Source organism: Lygodium microphyllum, chromosome 21, assembly GCF_053477565.2.
Source record: "Lygodium microphyllum isolate KBCC chromosome 21, Lygodium_microphyllum_v1.1.10, whole genome shotgun sequence".
NCBI lineage: Eukaryota > Viridiplantae > Streptophyta > Polypodiopsida > Schizaeales > Lygodiaceae > Lygodium > Lygodium microphyllum.
The window spans coordinates 47068555-47085728 of NC_141155.1; the positions used below are offsets into that span (position 1 = coordinate 47068555).

The window sequence follows — 17174 nt, forward strand, 5'->3', positions numbered from 1 at the left end:
CCTACACAAGTGCAACATAGCATGATAGTGAGGATGCCACTGAGCAGTAAGAGGATGGAGATTTGATGATGAGGATGAAAGTAGAGAGGAGCTTGGGGGCCAGAGATTACAAACAACAAATGACCACAATGAAAGAGGAGAATGTCATGATGATGACATTAAGGGAGTCATTTGTAACAGCCCAAAATTGAGCAAACTCATTGACTTCTTCTGAAACAGGTCAAACCATAAGGAATCTAATCGGTCATAAATAAGGGAAAAAAATGATGCCTAGCTTGGGATTTGTCTTGCATGCTTGTAAAAAGCAAAAAGCCTGAGATGTGCAATGCATTGAGTAACCAAGGGAGCACAACTACCAAGGTTGCACTAGCACATGTGGACATGGCAAACAAGTAAGAGTACAAATCTCAAAATAATGCTCCATGTAGCATGTGAAGGATGAAAAGACTAATGGACATATCAAATGCTATAGTTTCAAATGTCCTTATCTAAATTAAACCAAGGTTCGCAATGTATGTAAGCAAATACTGCTTAATTTCGACGTTCACCACAGCCACCTTTCCCTTCACATAGCATTTAAATATGCACTTGTCATACCATAGAAAGCTGCTGCTGTTAAGACCCAGCTAACACCTAAAACTGGGATTTTTCATTTTTGGAAGAGGAAGCCCCCGTTGCAGCACTTGCTGACTTAAGCACTTCGGCAAGTCCTTCTTGGTATCCCTGAACAAAGCTTTTCAGTGCATCTCTGTATGTAGATGCTTTTGTCATGTATATTCGTTGTAATGCAGGTCTAATATGCTCTGATCCTGCCCTAGCTGCCATAGCTGCATAAATAACCAGTTAGACTGTGAGAAGATAGCATAACAGATACATTCTACACAAGAATGAACAGTGCCCTAGCTACCATAGCTGCACAAATAACCAGTTAGACTGTGAGAAGATAGCATAACTGATACATTCTACACAAGAATGAACAGAGCCAACCAGAGAGACAAGTAAAAAAAGAGTTTCTATAATTTATATCGAGAATTACACACACTAGGAAACAGTATCAGAATAAAACAATTGTAAAAGATTGAGCGAGTGAATAATAAATTGCTGCTGACTTATAAGCAAGTCCAAGAACTATTAGGTTCTTAACTAATTCAAAGAATGTCATCAAACTCACTGTTAATGAATGGTACGAAGTTAAGAGTTGGTCAAGATTTTGTAAAGTCATCAAGGTTTGGTGATACAAAACTAATGCCAAAACATAATCTGAACTCATGGTTACCAAGTAACAAGGTGGTCAAGATTTCACAGTGCCATCAAGTTTTCGAGATAGAACACAATGACTCGTCACTAATCAATTGGCTGACTTACGTGATTAGTGTTTTTGCAAATAAAACTCATCATCTCACTGACTATTGATCAGTAGTACCACAAATGCCATAGCAATGGCACGTCGGACAAACACAAGGCCAAATTGGTGGCTAAGGGGTTTGCTAAAAAAACCCAGTATTCATTTTGACAATACTTCACCCATACCACAAGGATGGCAACTATTATTGCACTTGCTAGCCATATGAGATGGTAGGCCTATCAATTGGATGTGAAGTCTGTATTTGAACAGTGACTTGCAGGAGGAAATCTATGTTGAGCAGCTTCCAGGGTTTTCTCGATCAGATGGACACATATACAAACTTAAGAAGGCTCTCTATAACCTTAAACAAGCTCCTAGTGCTTGGATCAATAAGATTGATACCTTTCTTTGGGAAAGGTTGAGACATTGGAGATCAGACTTCAATTTCAATTTGTATGACTTCACATGGCATTAAGTTTAAGGATAATCTTCCTCCCTTGTTCTTGCTTGTGACACCTCTTGAGTTATGGGACACTTTTCATACTACCATGTGTGCTAATATGCCTAAGGATGGTTTGAAACTCCAAGATGTTGAAGGTGCTTTACTCACAGAGGAGATAAACAGAAAGAATGTGGATGCAGCCCGTACTTCTCATGCAATGACTGTTAGGGGCAGACGTGTTAAAGTGCAGCTGTACGGAAGTGTGGGACCAAGGCTGAGAGAGTAGAGTGAACACGGAGAGAAGGGAAAGAGAGAAAGAGACAAAAGAACAAGATCTGTTGTATAAAGTATACTGAATACAAAGGAATGCAGATATGCACAAGGGCGTAGCCCGTATGTCTGCGTATCTCGACCTCGACAATGTCTCCCTGCTGGACAACTCGAAGTCTGCTGCAATCTACCCGATCTTTGCCTTGGAATCTACAACTGCATGAATGAGAGTGTGCTGGTGTCAAGCTATTCATAGCCTACGAAAAATGCCAAAAAACTGTCAGGTTGGCTGCATTAAATGCAGCCGACTGTGCTGCAAATCTGGCTGATTCAAGAAGGCCGACTTCACATCCAACTGAAAGACGGGCCATCTTCTATGAGCAGCCAAGGCAAAAACAGCACGGATCATGGCCATACAAGCAATGGGGGCAAAAGTATCATGGAAATCAATGCCTAAGCATTGAGTAAAACCTTTAGCAACAAGGTGGGCCTTGTGCTTGTCCAAAGAGCCATCACTATGGTACTTGGTCTTGAAGACCCATTTGACACCAATCACCTTCTTATAAGAGGGACGTGGAACAAGGGGCCAAGTGCCATTCCTCTCAATAGCCTCCAACACGGCTTCCATTGCTTTCTGCCAATGGTCAGACTGTAAAGCCTCCTTCACGGAGGTAGACTCTCTATACTGCATAACACGCGACATCAAACAATAAGTAGAGCAAACAAGCTCTATAGAATGTGCCTGGTGCCTCCATGACCTTTGCAATCCATAACGGGCCCAACGAGGAGGTCGGATCTCGCTGCGTCACTCTCCATCTGCTAAGTTTTTGGAAGGTCCACAGACAGGGGAGGAGCAATCGGTGAATTCAATGGCTAGGAACTAGGCTCTTCATCCAAAGAAAAGTCCTCAAGAGACACAAGCTCCAAAGGAACAGTTGTTGGGGCCAAGCTATCACCGCAATCTCCAAGAACAGGGTGGTCATCACCCCCCTCTAGGGTTAGAACCTCCACGAACCGAATGTCATGACTTGTGGAGACATCCCGCTTAACAAGATCATACAAACGGCAGCCTTGAGACTGCGAGCTATAGCCCTCAAACACCTGTCTTTTGGAAGCCGCTTCAAATTTGTCACGTTGTGTCTTCGAGATGTGAACATAGGCATCACACCCAAAAACCCTAAAATAAGAAACATCTAGCTTTGATCCAAAGTACGCCTCATAAGGAGTCATACCAACAACCGAAGTAGGGGAACGATTAGGAGGTACCACTAACAACAATCCACTCCCGAGTGTATAGGGCCGTCAACACAACATCAAAAGCTATCAGGGGTGAATCCTCAACCACCTCCAAATGAAGGAAAGTAGCTGATGAGGGAGCAGCCACCGCTCCGGAATCCTTTGAAGATTTCTCCTCCTTAGAGCAATCCTTCTTCCAATGACCTATTTTGCCACAAATGAGACAAGTAGATTCCTTATCTTTGTCCTTCTTAGATTTGTCCTCCTTCTTCTTCTTTTGGTCCTTCCCCTTCTTCTGAGAGGATTGACCAACCAAGGCCTCAGATTTTGAAGCATTGGTTCCTTTCAGTTGCTCCTCTTGGTCCAAGACCATAGGAACCAACTCTTCCTACCGAAGAGTCTCAGACTGCCCTAAAGCAATCAAGGCGAAATAAAATCCACCAAAGCAAGGCAGTAATTGTGAAAGGAGAGTTATCCCCATGTCTTCAGAAGTAATCACTTGCCCTAAGTTTTGAACCTACATCTGGAGCTACCTCAACTTGTTGATATGCTCTCGCATGGATGATGACTTGTTGATACTCATGGTCCGCATCTGCACTTCCAAAGAAACCCGCTTCATAACGGTTATCTAATTATATATCTGATCCAAGCCCCCAGCCATATCTCCTACGCCACTGTCAAATGCTCAATATGAGAGAGAATAACTATAGTACATGAGAGAAATAAAAACAAGTGAATGCGAGCATTGAGTTTATCCCAATGTGCGTGAGCCTTTGTTAGCTCCACCTTATTATTGAAAGAGAGTCTGGACTCATCTCCCAAAAAAGGACGATGGAGAGCCTCCGTAACAAGCTCCGCTAAATCATAGGGCTCCAAAATGGCAAGCATCATGACCCGCCAGATGCGGTAGTTCTCGCCATCGAGCTTTTGATATGATGAAAGAGTTGGTAGGCGGCCATGATCACCTGAAACTCCGTCTCGACCTCAGAAGACATTCACCTACAATGCCTGCATAAAACACAAGAACAACCCCCTCTAACTGTGAAAATATAGCCTACTAGGACTAGGGTTTGCTCATCCCGCTTCTTCGTTACCTGCTGAAGGCGACAAAAAGGTAAATCCTCCACTTGAAGGCCAATAACTTAGCCTTCCTTCTCTTGGAACAATAGCAACTTCACCAACTTTGCTCCTTTCTCGCACGCCCACGCTCGCTTCAACCTTATTCCAATGCGTAGCCCTCTCGCTTGCCCTCGAATGCTGGAAACATAGCCTTGTGTCACGCTAAAATCTCCTCTTCAAAAGGGTTCTTCACCCAGTCAGTCCATCTTCACTGCTCTGATACCATGTCAAAGTGCAACGGTATGGAAGCGTGGGACCAAGACTGAGGGAGTGGGATAAACAGGGAGATAAGAGAAAGAGAGCGAAGAACAAGATCTGCTGTGTAAAGTATGCTAAATACAAAAGAATGCGAATATATAGACAGGCGCACTCCATATGTTTCCATATGTCGACCTCAACAATGTCTCCCTGTTGGACACCTTGAAATCTGCTGCAATCTGCCCGCGATCTCTACCCTGGAATCTGCAACTGCATGAATGAGACTGTGTATTGGTATCAGACTCTCTCATTCATGGTGACCAATTGACACTTATGGCCAAATGAATGACCTAGGCCAACAACTGGCATCAGATACTACCAAGTATCTATGCAGTATAACTTATTACAAGTTTTACCTTTAAGATCCTGTGATTTTCTGAAGTCCCCGGCTCGTAAATTTACTCTAGTCCCAGTTACACCTTAGATATGTAACATTTACTTAACAATGTGATTAAAAAGTAATCCACATGTTAAGTGAGGTTATAAAAATACATGTCCTCATAACAACCCCGTCACATGGTTAAGTAAATGTTGCGTATGTGAGGTATAATTGGAGTTTGAGTCAATTTACAAGTCCGAGACCCAAGGAAATCACGACTGTCATGAGGACATGTATTTTTGAAACCTCACTTAACATATGGATTAATTTTTAATCACACGGTTAAGTAAATGTTGTACATGTGAGGTATAACTGGGATTAGAGTAAATTTACGAGTCCGAGACTTGAGAAAATCATAAGATGTTAAAGACAAAAGTTACTATAAGTTATGCCGTATGTATACTTGGTGATATCTAGTGCCAATTGTTGACCTAGGTCATTCATTTGGCCATAAGTGTCAATTGGTGACACTAGAGAAGTGACATTTAATGATACCTAACGCCAATCTAATGGTCAAAGATGATGCAAAGACACTTGAGAATGAAAGTTGCCTGGCCAATTTAATTACTAGCCAGTTGAATTATTTTTTTAGGCATTGAAATAATTGTTAGATTAATTTTCAGTATTTAAAGACTAAAAACTAATCTTTAATTATGGATAATACTAAAAAAACCATTTGGGAAGGTTGCCACTTGTCAAAAATGCCCATGCAAGATTGAAAAACGTCTTCAAAGGTTGAAAAGAGAGATTTTAGTGTATTCAACCTGCAAGAGGGGGAGGATGTGCTATTGGTCTAATTTGCAGCCATTGGAGGACCTTTTGAGATAGCTAAGGACAGGAGAAGACCAAACAACAACAGGTGACAATATCTACAAGCTATTGAGACAGGGGAACAATAGTAAATAATTGATTTTCTTCAATTCTTTGCATCTACAGGCTGTTGAGACAGGGTAGCAACAATAAATGACTGATTTTCTTCAATTCTTCACAAAGAAAGTCTGAATTTTCTCTCTCCTCAACATTCTCTCTCATCTCCCAGCCTTGCTCCGAAGATTACAAGATTGAGATCACTAGAGGCTGATAAATTTCAAATTTCTCTAATGTAAACCCTAATCTATAGCAAAATTTAGGATTTAGCAATACCCTCGAGAAGCGTGCCGAAAATTGGAAGCTCCAAGATATGGATTCAACAAGATTGAAGCTATTTTCAATCAAATTCAAGTGGAGGGACCAACAAACCAATGAATTCGGGGCATTTTTCATCTCCACCAAAGCGATTGAAGGCCAATTGACAATTCGAATGAAGGGACAAATCAAATTGAAGACTTGCCGGTCATTTTGGATAGTAAGCGCAGTTGAAATACTGAGAGGAATTGGGAAAATCCCATTGTACATGAACTTCTTCTTCAATTAAGTTAAACAAATACCGAACAAGGAGTCAGTTTTGGACTCAACAGGGTGTCCACTGTCCAAGATTGTAAGTTAATTTGCATTTCTAAGCTTTAGAGAGAGGAGAGACAATAACAATAAGAGAGTGAGTTGAAGCAAAAAGAAAAGAGTGTACTTGCTAGAATGAAAGATAGAGTGAAAGTACAACTTATGTTTAGGTCCAGGGTTGACCTAACCAGTCTTCCACCAACTAACTAGAGTTAGGTTTATTTTACTCTAGAGCCTAGTGTCACTACTTTAAGTTTCTAAGACACTAGGTGTACAAACCTTACATTGATACTTTAATAAGTGTCCACACCACACAAATTACATTGGGCGTTACCCATAGAATCGGCAAATTCTAATACCCCCTTGGAGTGCCAATGTGATGAAGTACAAGGATCATCAATCACCAAAAGGTAATAAGTTTAACGACTTTCAAAAGCCTCAAACTTCTCGCCTGGTAGTGCCTTGGTGAAAATATATGCAACATTTTTTTGTACGGGTACATACATCAAGTTGATCTCTCCTACATAGCACCTCTCTCTGACATAATGGTAATGCACCTCTACATGTTTGGTGAGAGCATGAAACATAGAATTTCGTGCTACTTCAATAGCACTTTGACTATCAATAAGAATGGGTGTGGAACCCTCCAATGGTAAATGTAGATTAGCCAACAATCTGCGCAACCATACACATTCCACTATTGCCATGAAGGCTGCCCTTTACTCAACCTCACAAGACGAGGTAGCCACTGTAGGCTATTTCTTGCTTAGCCATGAAACAATGTCCACTAGTAGACTGCCTAGTGTCTACATCACCAGTCCAATCTGAATCATTGTAAGCCTGTAAGTGCAAACCTCCCCCTCTAGGAAATAATAATGCATGTGATTGAGTACCTTGCAAATATCTGAAGATCCCAATGTATGATCCGTGGACTATGTATATACCTGCTCACCTGAGATACTGCATACTGAATGTCAAGGCATGTGTTGCAAAGATAAACAAGACAACCAACAGTCTGGCTGTAAATTGCAACATCAAACATCTCTTCACTATGATGCATAGATAGTTTAAGCCTGGCTCCATAGGAGTGCACATAGGTTTGCAATCTTGCATGCTAAACCTATGTAATAGCTTTGTGACTGTGACATGATGATACCTTGCTGATTTTGGGTGAATTAAATCCCCAAATAATAGTGTAGGCAGCCCATATCTGACATAGCAAATGCATGTTTTAATTCACCCTTAAAATCTGCAATTTTTTCTTATGTAGGTCCAATGAGCAACATATCATCTACATAAAAAATGATAATCAGCAAGTCCCCCCTCCCAATTCTTAATGTATAGAGTGGGAGCAATTGGACTATTTTTGAACCCTTTGCTAGCCAAATAAACATCAATTTTGGAGTACCATGCACAAGGAGCCTGTTTAAGACCATAAAGAGCTTTATGAAGCTTGCATACCATGTGCTCTTTCCCTTTAACCACAAACCCTGGAGGTTGTGACACAAACATCCTCATGCAAATCCCCATTCAAGAATGTTGTCTTAATGTCCAACTGATGTACTTTCCAACCATAATTTGCAACTATAGCAATCACATGTCTCACCGTACTCATACGGCATGTAGGAGCAAAAGTTTCTTCATAATCTATATCCTTCTTCTATGCATAGCCTTTTGCTACCAACCGTGCTTTGTACCTGTCAATTGTACCATCAGCCTTGCGTTTAGGGTTTAAAAACCCATTTTGTGCCAATGGCCTTCTTGCCAGGTGGTAAATCCACAAGATCCCATGTAGAGTTAGTGGCAATAAAGTCTAACTCATCCTGCATGGCCTGCATCCAATGTACATCTTGCTGAGCTTTATCCAAGGAAGTAGGCTCATCATCATCCAATAGTGATCTCATAAACACATGCTCATCACAATCATCTACTTCTGTAAAATCATTCAAATGTGTCCCCCGCTGCATCATTTGCTGCATTTCTAGCAGCCCTTCTAGTGCGTTGAGGTATAGGAGCATCCATTTTACTCTCCTAGAGAGTCTATAACAGCCACCTTGGGACTGTTTTGGCTGCATTTACAGCAACCCTTTCATGCTCTACTACTTCTTCCACTGCATGTGGCAAACCATCATCGATACCCTGTTGTTCGGGAGCATATGGTGCAGCAATAGCTTATTGTATTAAGTCTGTCCTACCATTTACATCAGGCACAGACTCCAAAGTAAGTGCAAAAGACCCTCAAAGACATCACCAATGTCATGGGTGGCTGGCATTTGAAACTAATCATGTGAAAATGCAGCATTTTCGGCAAATAGGACATCCCTACTGACAAAGACTTTCTTCATGCATAGGTCATACAAGCAATAGCCCTTGCTCTCTGAAATGTAGCCAATGAATATGCATTTTACAACCTTGTCATCAAGCTTCCCACGAAGCTCTTTCGGAACATGTGCATAGACTATGCAACCAAACACCCAAAAGTAGTCTACTTTGGGTTTCTTGCCATGCCAAGCTTTGAACGGTGTGATCTCTTCAGTGCCTTAGTGGGTGCACGATTCAACACATGATTTGCACACTGAAGGCATTCTAGTCAAAATTTATGAGGTAGCCCCTTGCTTTTTAGCATACAACGAGTCATCTCCATAAGAGTTCGATTCTTTCTTTCAGCAACACCATTTTGCTGAGGAGTCATTCTAACACTGGCTTGATGCGTAATGCCATGATCAAGCAAATATGTCTCAAAAGCACGAGACATGTACTCTCCCCACTATCTGTGCAAAGTGTCTGCACTTTTAAGTCAGTTTCAACTTCAAGCTTTGCAACAAGATATTTGAAATGCATGAACACATTAGAGTTTGTTTTCAGCCCATACACCCATGTATACTGAGAGTAGTCATCAATAAATGTAACAAAGTACTGATGACCTCCAAGTGCACGTATTAAGTACGGTTACTTTTCATGCCAATCCGTAATAGATACGGGAGACTTCTCATAAGTGTCCCCCCCCCGGGAGTTCTGTCATAAAGCACGAGAGACTGTTCTCTGTTTCTTCTCCCAGCCACGTCTAAGAAGTGTTGGCTAGACTTCTCACTCCTCGTGTCTCTCCCCTCAGCCGTCTCCTTAAAGTGAGTCATACTATTTTTGCGCTCACTCGCTTCCTAGGCTCCCCTTGACCCCATTCGGGTGCCTAAGGCCCTCGGACGGTCTTCTCTCGCACTTGTTCCCGAAAGTATTACACCATAAATGTAACATTTCCTCCCCCTTAAGAATCAGTTTCGTCCTCAAAAACGATACTTGGAAGGTCCAACTGTAAATTGGGAAACCTTTTCCTTAAAGTACTTACTCGCTCCCACGTTGAGCTTTCTTCCGAACAATCTTTCCATTTGACCAGATATTCTTGATAAATAGTATTCCTTGTCCGTCTGTTACAAACATTTAAAATTCTTTCTGATTCATGTGGATTAGATTGGTCATCTAATAGCTCCTCGGTATTATCATTTAACATTAGATTATCTATATTACCCAACTTCTTTCTTAGCCCAACTTCTTTCTTAGCTTACTTACATGAAAAACTGAATGTGTTTTACCACCAACATGTAGTTGGAGCTTGTAAGCCTTTTCCCCCACCTTCTTAAGTATTGTGAAAGGACCACAATACCTAGGCGAAAGCTTTGGACATCATTCCGTTTTCATGGTTTTAGTTTGTTCAGGCACCTTAAGATAGACCAATTCTCCTTCCTCAAAGGAGATGTCTCTTCAATGAGGATTTGTATAAGCTCTTGCTCGATTTTGAGCTTTCTTAATATTTTCTTGAGCAAATTTCAACATATTATTCATATCCTCCAAAAAGTCCTTGGTTGCTTCAACCTTTTCCTTATGCAAACCTACTGCATTAGGAGCTCTGGGCTGAAACCCATACGTCAACATAAATGGACTATACCCAATGGAAGAGTGCTTTGCACTATTATATGCAAACTCTGCTATCGGTAGATACTCTTCCCAATTAGTTTGCCTTTTACTTGCATATGCTCTGAGCATATCTTCAAGGATTTGGTTAACCCTTTCAATTTGCCCATCAGTTTGCGGGTGCTCCGCCGTGCTCATTCTAAGTTTAGTATCCAACTTCCTAAATACAGCATGCTAAAATTAACTATCAAATTTTCTATCTCGATCAGAAACTGTATTTGCTGGAAGGCAATACAATCGGTTTATGTTCTCTATGAATAATCTAGTCAATTCTGGTGTTTTAACATCAGTTGAAGTTGGAATAAACCTAGCCATTTTGGTTAACCTATCCACAATCACCAACACAGAGTCATGCTCCCTCTGCGTTCTGGGTAATGTGACAATAAAGTCCATGGAGATACTCTCCCATTTTCCCGAACCAATCTTTAATGGATGAAGAAGTCCTCCCATTTTCAATCTTTCAACTTTATTAACCTGGGATTTATTACATTTGACCACATAGTCAATGGCGTCCTTATTCATTCCATGCAAATAGAACTGCCTTTTAATAAGACTATAAGTCTTATTAACTCCTGGATGTCCCGCACTAGGGGTATCATAACACTCAAAGAGTATCTGGCGCCTTATTTCTTCATCTTTTGGGACACATACCCTACCCTTGTAGAGTAAATAACCATTATCAATGGTAAAATTCTTCCACTTGAATCCCATTTGAGCAACCCTTGATGCTCCATTTCCTTGTTGAACATCCTCAGATATTCCTTCCTCAGTGGAGGCCCTTCCATTTGGATCTCCATTTTCTATTGCTTCCCATATGTTGGAATATGCCGGATCAACCTGGCATTTCCCTTTTAAGGATTCAAGTAAATTGGAAGTGAATTGAGTAAAACTCAATTCATTTATGATGGGCATTCTGCTGAGTGCATCAGCTACTATATTGTACTTTCCCTTTCTATACCTTATTTCGTAGTCGAACTCTTGGAGGAGTTCAGCCCATCTGGCTTTACCCCCTTGTAGATCCGGTTGGTCATTAAGCCACTTAATGCTTTCATGATCCGACAAGATCAAAAGTTTGGCACTGTACATATAGTGCCTCCATTTCTTCATTGCATGTACTATTGCATATAGCTCCCTCTCATAAACAGAATAATTCTGTTTTGCACGGTCTAATTTCTTGCTTTCAAAAGCAACTGGTCGACCTTCTTGTAATAAGATCGCACCTACTGCCCTATCACTGGTATCAGCCTCAACCACGAATGGTTTATTGGGATCCACAATTAATACTATTGGAGCTGTAGCAATAGCTATCTTAAGTTTTTGAAAACTTTCATTTTGGTCTGTTCCCCAATTAAAATTCTTCCCTTTCCCTTTAAGTTGATCCATCATTGCAACAACTATTTTGGCATAATCTCGAATGAATCTACGATGAAATCTAAATAAACCTAGGAAGATCTGCAGCTCTTCCAGGTTCCTTGGAGATGGCCATTCAATAATTGCCCTTACTTTTTTTGGATCCATCTTGATTCCCTCTTTCGAGATAATATGCCCCAAATATTTGACCTTTTGTGCGAAGAATTCACATTTAGTTTTCTTCGCATAAAGGGAATGTGTTTTTAACAATTGGAATACTAATCATAAGTGTTCCAAATGTTCTCCTCTTGATTTACTAAAGATCAAGATATCATCCAAGAAGACTACTACAAAGTGTCCTAGATAGGGCCGTAATACACTATTCATCAGCTTCATAAAAGTAGTCGGTGCATTAGTGAGGCCAAAAGGCATCACCAAAAAATCATAATGCCCATATCTAGTACGAAATGCTGTCTTAGGAACATCCTATGCCTTAATTCTTACTTGGTGATAGCCTGATCTTAAGTCAATCTTTGTGAAGAATTTTGCCCCTTGTAATTGATCAAAAAGATCTTCCATTTTGGGCATAGGAAATTTATTCTTCACTGTTATTTTATTAAGTGCTCTATAATCAACACAAAGTCGCATAGAACCATCTTTTTTCTTTACCAATAAAATTGGCGAAGCCGAGGGTGAATTGCTGGGTTGTACAAACCCTTTATCAATGTAATCCTTAATTTGTCTTTCGACTTATTGGTGATGTGTTTCACTTAACTTATAAGGTGGTTTAGAAATAGGGTGTGTATCCCTATCTATGTCAATTGGGTAATTTACATCACCCCTATCTGGTGGAAGGCCACTTGGTAAATCAAAAGAAAACACATCTTTAAATTCATCTAACAAACCACTTAATTCATTACTTACATTCAACTCACAAACATAAGAAAATTGTTGCTTTATATTACAAAAAGTAAAAGTGTCTTGTACAGGAAGGAACCATAACATATATACCTCACAAGCTTCCTTCTTTATCAACTTCTGCACTTCAATGGAACACATCAAAGGGTTATCAGATACTTCAAGTTCACCTTGAATCACAAAAGTCTTACCATCCCTTTCAAATTCTAGTGTATTATGATGATAACTATGCTTTAAGGATGGTTCCAATCCCCATAGCCACTCCCTCCCTAAAGCAATATCAGCTCTTTCCATATTTATAATTTGGAAATCAAGTTTATCTTTATATCCTTGGATCTCAATTTCCAAACTGGATACCATTGTATCCCATATTTTATTGTCCTGACCTTGCATCATACGAACAACATATTGATGTCCACTCTTTTGTTGGGAAAGTTTCAATTTTTTTGTAACCCTCATTCTAGCTATCAATCCATCCACTCTAACTAAATCATGTGGCCCGAAAGTAGGCTGCCACATAGAAGCCGACATACAACACCTGTGTTGCACATCCTTGTGCATCTAAAGATTTATACTTTTCATGCCCCTTTAATTCTAGGGTCTGCACTACATGGATTTGCTTGTCTTTTCCCTTGCCCTTGTCCTTATCCTTTCCTTTATCTTCCCCCTTTTTCTTTTGAGGGCAATTCCAAGCAGCATGGTTAGGGGATGGGCAATTGAAACACATCCTTTCTTTTTTAGCCTTATCAAAGTAATCTTGGCTTAACTTCGGCCTTACATATTGTTTCTTTTCAAAGGGTTGTTTCTCACCCTTAAGGAATGACATTTTTCTTTTAAATTTGCCTACAAATTTTGAGGCTTCAAATTCCTTAGCCTTGGGCTCCGTATCAATAAGACTAGTGAGTGCACCTGGACGTGTATTATCTTCATTGATTAATGCAAATTTAATTGCCTCTTCAAGCGTCTTAGGTGAACTCCTTTTCACTTTCTTTTTACAGGCCTTATCTAGTCCCCTTATGAATCCTCTTGTCTTTTGAAATTCATCTATTCCCTCCAATTTGAGGATTATCTCACGATATTCCTCGAGATATGTCAACAAAGGTCTTCCCTTTTGTCTGACAAAATCCCAATCTTCCCAATTTCTTTGCATTTCATTTTCAGGAAGGAATTCTTTCAAAAAGAGAGATTCAAATTGAGCCCAAGTTTCGGGTATTTTATTTGCCTCCTTTAAAGTTCTCCACCATTTATATGCCTTTGGTCCCAAGGTTAAACTAGCCTCCAGCGCTTGAAGATGTGGTGGAGTATTTTTTAATTTATGCAAATCTTTCCATTTTTGGAGGAAATTAAAGATAGTATATTTATTTCTATCCTTTTCCTCCCCATGAAACTGAGAAAGTTTCATATCTTTTAACTCTGGGTGGTCCCCGAAACTAGAGCCTTCGGTTACCCCCTCTTTCTCTTTCCCCTCCATTAATACACTCGAATTAGAAAGCAAATATAAAAAATTTGCGTACAAGATGAGGTACTTCCCTGATTGCAGTAATAGGGCAGATGTCGATGGCCTTTACAACTTAGTGATAACAAAAAACGTGAGGAATAGTTCGACTTTCCTCCAATCTGTGCAGGTCGCGTGGGAATAAGATCTGCCGGGCAAGAATGCAAGATAAGAAGGGGACTAAACACCCCCCCGCCAGGTCACGTATAAACAAACTATGACCACTGTTATCACTTTAAAGTGGGATTTCGCCCGACACGACTTGCACCGGCGCAAGTTCGAATCCTTCCGTCCACACCAATCCTACAGCTGCCGCCAACACGGAAGCATCAGACGCTTCCACACACCAACACGGAAACGTCTAAGATGGGACCCGTTCACGCTTCGACTGAAGACGAGGATGAAAACCCTTTCGATAGAACGTAGCCCAACGGCTCTTTCCGAAAAGACGACTACTGGCGTGACCCGCTTTGATACCAATATTAAGTGCAATTACTTTTCATGCCAGTCCATAATAGATGCAGGAGACTTCTCGTAAGTGCCCCCCCCCCCCCCCCCCCCCCCCCCCAAGTTCTATCATAAAGCACGAGAGATTGTTCTCCGTTTCTTCTCCAAGCCACGTCTAGGAAGTACTAGCTAGACTTCACACTCCTCGTGTCTCTCCCGCTAGCCATCTTCTTAAAGTGAGTTATACTATTTTTGCATTCACTCACTTCCTAGGCTCCCCTTGATCCCATATGGGTGCCCAAGGCCCCCGGACGGTCTTCTCTCGCACTTGTTTCCGAAATTATTACACCATAAATATAATATTACGTGTCCTCATGGAACCACAAACATCAGAATGAATAAGCTGCATTTTTCAAACAGCACACACTGCACCATCCTTTTTGAAGGTAAACCTATGTATCTTGCCCAAAATACATCCCTCACATGCATGAGGAGGTGGAGTCTCCATTGGAGACAATACATCTACCATATGACACCTCTGAAGGGTCATCAAACTCCCAAAGCTCATGTGTCCATAGCGGGCATGCCATAGCTCCGCATTTTTTATAGCGGGAGAAAGAGTAGTGACTGCTAAAGCATCATGAGACTGTCTCTCATATGTATCCAACAAAAATAGACCCTTATGCAGGGTGCCAGACAGCCTAAGTACATAATCCATCTCTCTATCTCTAACAATGCATTTGTCATCCTCAAAGATGACCTAAAATCCATGCTTAATAAAAGCAGAGATAGACAACAAGTTCTTTGTAATGCCAGGTACAAATAAGACATCTAGAAGCATGAAATCACAACCATCTACAGCAATAATAGTGATTGTCCCAATACCATATACATCATAACTGTGTTGTTATTCGCACATGTAACACGCTTCCGAGCTGGGGCTGAATGCAAAGAGGTAAACAAACACTTCCTGGAAGTGATGTGCTTTGACGCCCCACTGTCAAAATACCATGTTTGCTATGCTTCAACAGCATTAAATGCTAAATCAGCCATTGAAGAATCATAACTACATGTGAGAAAAGCATAATCCTCCTCTACAAGGTTGGTTGAAGTATCATCATCAGTAGATTTGCTGAGACTGATGTTTCTTGGACAGCCAAACCGGAGTTCTTTTTCTTGTCTTTGGCCAATCTCTTTCTACATTCATCGATATAGTGACCGGGCTTCTTGCAATAATGGCATTTCCCCTTCTTTTTAGTCTTTTCTGTATCTTGGACAACCTTATTTGATGGCTGTCCAACATCACTCTTTTGCTGATTTTATACATTTTGCTTGACTTTTCCTTTGCCTTTGAACTTGGAAAGCATAGCCACATCACTTGAATGCAATACCACATTCTTCCGAGTCTGTTCCTCTCGCAGCAAGATGCCTTCCAACTCCACAAATGTAAGAGGCTGCTATTTCCCCCGCCCCCCCCCCCCCCCCCCCAAAGACAACATCAAAGAAGTGTGGAAACCAAGATATAACTTTGGAAGAGAGTTTAGTGTGATGTTTACTAGTTCAACATCCTGAATGACCTCGTCAACATTGAGTAGCTACTCACACAAATCCTGTATGTGAGTAAGGTAAGAGAGTTCAGTGTCATGTTTACCAATTCAACATCTTGAATGACCTCATCAACATTGAGTAGTTACTCACGCAAATCCTGTATGTGAGTAAGGTGCTCTGTCATGCTATCACCTTCATCCATTGTCACATTGGCCAACTCTTTGCGGAGATAGGATATCCAGGCCTCATTGCGTGCTATAAACATACGCTCAATACATCCCATGCTGATTTTGAGGTCTCACAAGACCGAATGTGCGGAATAATTGCCCTTTTCACCGACAAGGCAACCAAAGAAAGTGCATGTGCATCTTTTAAGTCCCATTTTCTCTAATCCTCGATAGGAGGGAGAGGAGAGACAACAGCAGTAGTAGCACCAATACCACCACCAGTAGCACCAGCAACCTATCCTCAAGCATTATGCCGAGGTGCCTTAGGTGCAAGACCTCTTGGTCATTGCAAATCACCTGTAACATAGTCCCACAACTCTGCCACAAAAAAGGTTACATACCATAAAACTCCACAGTGGGTAATTTGAGCCATCAAGTTTGTCCTCCAGAGTGAGGACACCAAGGATGTTTCTCTAATCATTATTCCCCTTACGTGCCAAGCTGTCAATGATAGACAAAAATCTGTACCCCAATACTTCAATGCCGAAGTATAGAGTATACTCCTTAGAGTACCAAAATCCCCCACAGGATTAAGAAACAAGTACCAAACTGTCACTCAAATGCAAAAGTGTACACAATGCTACCCAAATCAGCACTCAGCCAATAAATTACAGCACTATATTACTGTACCACACCCGCCTCAAAATATGTGCCCACAAAAGTACAAAATACAGCAACTTAATATTGATTCTTACAAAAATTTACTGAATATTTCCAAAATTCTCTACCCAATCTGA

At 40.8% G+C, this 17174-nt stretch overlaps 1 protein-coding gene across 10 annotated transcripts in view; it reads right to left on the reverse strand.

Moving 5' to 3' along the window:
- Positions 1–223: 223 nt before the first annotated feature.
- EMB2735 (embryo defective 2735) overlaps positions 224–17174 on the reverse strand; it is a 96457-nt gene continuing 79506 nt past the window's right edge. For 6 of the 10 annotated variants that reach the window (XM_087662022.1, XM_087662021.1, XM_087662020.1 and 3 more), the window contains exon 5: positions 226–827. In XM_087662022.1, the coding sequence (XP_087518148.1) occupies positions 634–827 (194 nt within the window). In that variant the 3' untranslated portion in view covers positions 226–633. Of the gene's footprint in view, positions 828–17174 lie in introns of all 10 variants that reach the window. The other 4 variants (XM_087662024.1, XM_087662023.1, XM_087662018.1 and 1 more) reach the window with 1 other exon arrangement.